This window comes from Gymnoscopelus microlampas (genome assembly GCF_963454915.1).
Source record: "Gymnoscopelus microlampas genome assembly, chromosome: 10".
In the NCBI taxonomy this organism is placed as follows: Eukaryota; Metazoa; Chordata; class Actinopteri; order Myctophiformes; family Myctophidae; genus Gymnoscopelus; species Gymnoscopelus microlampas.
The window spans coordinates 28,819,591-28,824,315 of record NC_139947.1 but is presented as its reverse complement, the minus strand read 5'-3'; the positions used below and the strand labels follow the sequence as shown (position 1 = coordinate 28,824,315).

The 4,725-nt window shown below is 42.9% G+C and overlaps 1 protein-coding gene across 47 annotated transcripts in view; it reads right to left on the bottom strand.

Annotated features, from left to right (window-relative positions):
* Positions 1-279: 279 nt before the first annotated feature.
* Positions 280-4,725, bottom strand: part of mybpha (myosin binding protein Ha) — a 35,394-nt gene continuing 30,948 nt past the window's right edge. For all 47 annotated transcript variants that reach the window (XM_084068141.1, XM_084068152.1, XM_084068142.1 and 44 more), the window contains 4 exons: positions 4,329-4,515; positions 4,142-4,191; positions 1,128-1,170; positions 280-1,035 (listed from right to left, as the gene is read on the bottom strand). In XM_084068141.1, the coding sequence (XP_083924267.1) occupies positions 4,160-4,191; positions 4,329-4,515 (219 nt within the window). In that variant the 3' untranslated portion in view covers positions 280-1,035; positions 1,128-1,170; positions 4,142-4,159. The remainder of the gene's footprint in view (positions 1,036-1,127; positions 1,171-4,141; positions 4,192-4,328; positions 4,516-4,725) is intronic.

Here is a 4,725-nt window from a genome sequence, read left to right as displayed (position 1 = left end):
AGTATAAAGTATCAAATACTTGTGTAAAGTCAAAGTACCTCAAAATTGTACTCAAGTGCAGTACTTGAGTAAATGATACTGACATGATATGATACTGACCATGATACTGACATGATACTAACCATGATACTGACATAATCCTAACCATGATATTGATCATGATGTGACAATGTGATCCCAGACTGTCATGGTTTTGTTCTGTACATGCTCAGCAAGGGTGCACACTTGCTGGGTGGTGTATGGACAGATTGGACACAAACAGAAACAACAAGCAATCCACCAACTTCACAGTTCTTTATTCAAGAAGAGAGAATCACAAAGAATTTACAATCACATTTTTCTCTCTCACCTCGGCTCTGCTGTGGATCCCAAAAGACTCAAGCTCAATGCACTTGACCTGCACTTACGCCTTCGGCGCTCCAAGTTTAATGCACTTACACCTTTTGCGCTCTATACTCAATTGAAGGTTTTCACTTACAACTTTAGCTTTTCAGCCTTTATTTTGAAAAGCAAAAATCATAGGCATAATAACCATATTCTTTTACCATCTGACAGAGCACATTGAGACCTTTAAAATTATACATAAAAGTAATTTTCGCCCTTTGCACTCCAAGCCCTCGATATATAACAGACGTAATAATAGAAGTGGATAGCTATTGTCGACACCCTAACATATTTGCTGACACATTTTCAGCACTCTCATAAAAATACACTTTTAATACATATCCTTAAAGTCATTACTATAACGTGTTCACGGGTTCACCATTTTATTAAGTAGTACATATACGGGGCAGAAAATAATAGACAGACACACACCATCGAATCACATTGCCACAAATTCTCAGTTCAAAATGAAAAATATTCATCAAAATATAAATTAGGCGTGCAGGGTGGGGTAGGGAGGGTGGGTGGGGGGGGGGTACGTGATCTGTGGATCAGGAGGAACCGAATGTGATGTTGGTTAAGCGTGATGTTCTATTCCGTTCACTATGTACACAGCTGCAGAGCCATCTGCCGTTCACCTCCCCGTTCACTCTGGATAAGAAAGTAGAGAAACACCCGTAAAGGGACAGATGTGCATAATAAAGTGCCCCGACACAGACCCACAGGAAAACGCTCCAACTTACCTTAAAACATAAGACCTAGACTCCTGCTGGCCCTTTTAAAGCACTGTAAGACAGACAGGTAAAGAGAAGAGGAAGTTAAATTGGGCTTTATGCCGAATTCACACTAGCAGCGGTATTTCACTGGCACATTCTGAGCAAGTGCCAACGTTCAATGCATTGTCTATGGAGAAGGGTGAACGCCACTTTCCCTACCGTGGCAGGAGGTGGAGCCAACAAAAAGGGAAGCGCCAAGGTTTAGAAAAGTTCAACAGAAGTGCACTGTGCTCTGAAGAAGAAAGAATGTTGGTGTAGACTAGTGTTGGTGTAGACTAGGCGTATACTGTACACTCAACACCAAAGAAACAGACTACTGTATGGAAGTAGCAACTATTAAAGTATTAAACTAATCAGCTGTACTGTAGGTGTGAAATTAATCAAGACTGTGCATCTACAGGACCTGAATTCTTACCTAAAATGTATACATCCTTTACAAACAAGCTGCCATATGACGAGCAAGTGTCAGTACTTCTGCCTGTCTGTGAGCTCTCTTGCTTGGCACAGCCGAATAGCGGCCCCTTGCAGCGGAGCTCTCGCTGGACCACAACTCGCTTATTTACGGACACATTTTTATTGCATTTTGCGATAAAGCAGAGGGATAGTAATCGCTGGTGTGAATTCCCCGTTAAGGTGGTGATAGTCACTTGAGCTAGGAGACATCAGTACATCGGTGTGTGAGTGGCACTGAGTGCAGGATCTGTCACGTATTAGTCAGCTGCGGCTTTCTGTCCTTGTTATTGCCCTCTTAGCCCATTCTTTCTTCTTCTCACTGGGGCCATCTGTGTCTGTTGACTCATGGTAATGTGAAGAGTTTGGCCGTGATGCAGATCTTATGGAGTTATTTTCAGACACTATGGATTCCCCCTCCCCCCCAGCCCCACCCAAAGAGACTCTTCTTTCTCTTCTCTCCCCTTGGGGAAGCACTCCCATGTATGGCTGCATCTTATGGGACCACAAACGGCTGCCCCCCTCCCCCCCGTAGTGATTGACAGGAAGCTAATGAGAGGAAGGAACGGACCGTTCCCCTTGTCACCAGGATCCTCTGACCTGCCACTGGTTGTGATTAGTCCAAAAAATGAGGGGTCAATTGGATAAATAGTGAGGGAAAACTAAGCAAAAGAGGGGGACATCAAGAAGAGAGGAAAGGAGGAGAGGTGGGCTCAGTATTTACTGTAGCAAGTTACTGTAGGAAGAATTTGAATACGCTAACGGAGACGATGTTTACATACTGTGAGGCATAATGAGATGATGAGTTAGCAGTCTTAGCACGCAGGATCTGAATGTACACTGGTAGTGTAAAGTGATAGCCTACAGTGTTTCACACTGCCATAAAAAGCCTCACTGACATGTCCACTGACATGTCCTTTAGTTTACACTAAGTAAAACGCAATCCTCATTTCCTCTCCACTCTGCATCAGTGGTTCTCAACCTGTGGGTCGGGAACCCCAGGGAGGGCGCCCCACATGATTTTGGGGTGTCCAATTTAAGAACTTTTAAGACCTTTTTAAAACCTGAAAAAAGAACATTACTGTATCAAAGGTAATCAATAAACTACAAACACTGGTCAAACATTGGCCAAATTGTCAAATAACAAAAGAGGAAAAAATAAATTATCTGTGGAGTCGAAAAATGCAATGCCTCATCTCCTACAACCTCCTACAATCTCCTGCACCCAATTTCTGTAGTATACTTTACACTTCATAATTAGTTTTACAAGGCCTCCCCAGTGGTCGGAGCGGAGCTCTGAGACGGGCTGAGAATAGCTCAACTCGAGGTGACAGAACATAAATCTCTACAGTACATACTTGTCTGGCTCTCCTTGAAATGGTAAACCACTCGCGTATTTAAACAGCTTAAAACAGTGCCAAATCTCAAACTTGAACATTAGCTGTCTGACAGTGTGCTCAAGTATAGAAATATCAAAGCTGAATAAACATGAAATAGGTCTTTAGTGCTGCAATTTGACCAGCATTAATCTTTGACACATTACTGCATCCCAAAGTAGAGCTTACCAGGGGTGAGAAGGCGGACAGACGGACAGACGCCCGGACGGACAGAATGGGAGGGGGGAGTAGGTGGGGATGTGGATGCACAGCAGTGTTGATTTCGTTGACTAAAACTATGACGAAAAATGTTCGTTGACTACCCTTTTTCACTGACGAAAACTAAATTAAAATGAAATAAAAAACTAAGCTGTGATAATGACTAAAACTAAGACTAAATATATTGACAATTTCTCTGAAAATAGCAGATCTACAAGCCGTCGCGTTGCGACGCGTTGTGGGCTTGTAGATCTTGTAGATTTCACATGCAACCAAGTGTAAAATCAGCCATTACGACGCCATCAAGGCACCGCCAAAATACATTTTAGTCGACTAAATCAACTGTAGATTTAGTCGACTAAAGTCTTATGATATTTAGTCGACTAAACTAGACTAAAACCAAAACATTTCAGATGACTAAAATATGACTAAAACTAAATGGAATTTTATTCAAAAGACTATGACTTAAACTGAATCAAAATGTGCTGTCAAAATCAACACTGATGCACAGGGACGGGAAGTTTGTCTGTTAACCACATGAACCCTAGCATCCCTATACTGGGCATGTCATAATCGACACAAATATGCAAATATGCCGATCTACGAGCCCTATTTTCGGCAAAGAGATTTGATGTAGAGGGGAAAAAGGAGGGAACCACCAAGTATAGACCCTGCGGGAACCCGGTCAATATAGGGTTTAAATTGTTAACTGGCTCTAATGACTTCTAATGTCCAAGTCTGCCAGGAGGGGGCGCTCTTTGGTGGGTGTTCGGTCCTGGCAGAGACTGAATACAACACTTGAGAGAGGGGAAATGGGGTTGCCATGGGAGAGATTCAAGATTTTATTTGGGAGGAGATGCAGAAAAAAACATAACCATAAAGTGGCATGATGATAGTGCAGTCTGACATTATTATTGATCTTTTTTTTATCCTTACCTTTGGATTGATGTTAAATTATTGACCCTTCTCCTCTTGAAGAGTAATCTCTGTGGGGACAAAGCAGGGTAGAATTTCATTTTAATAGTCTGTATTTAAAAGTCATTGACATTTACAGATAAAAGAATCATTTCCGTGGACTGGACACACATTAAATTCATCTCTGTCTATCCCTGGTGATACTTACGTTTGACCTCTAACCTACAGGAGACGGTGGCGTCTCCATGGGCGTTCTTGGCTCTGCAGGAGTACACGCCGCCGTCAAAGTTACTGGGCTTACGGATCTCCAGGGAGCACACGCCCTGCTTGGAGACCTGACGGAACTTGGCGTCGTCACCGATGACCAAGTGGTTTCTCAACCACTCCACCTTAGGCTGAGCAGAGAGCAGGGCCAGGGGAAGGAAGGGGTTAATGATTAATGTCACCTCTGGATGTACACACAGGAGATTTAGCTGTTGAGGGTTTTGCCTCATCAATACAGAGGCAATTAAGTCAAATCAACGTCTGTTTTTATCATTGCATGACCACCAGTCCAGGGCCCATAAAGGCAGAGGGAGTGATGCAATTCTTGCCATTGCTCACAG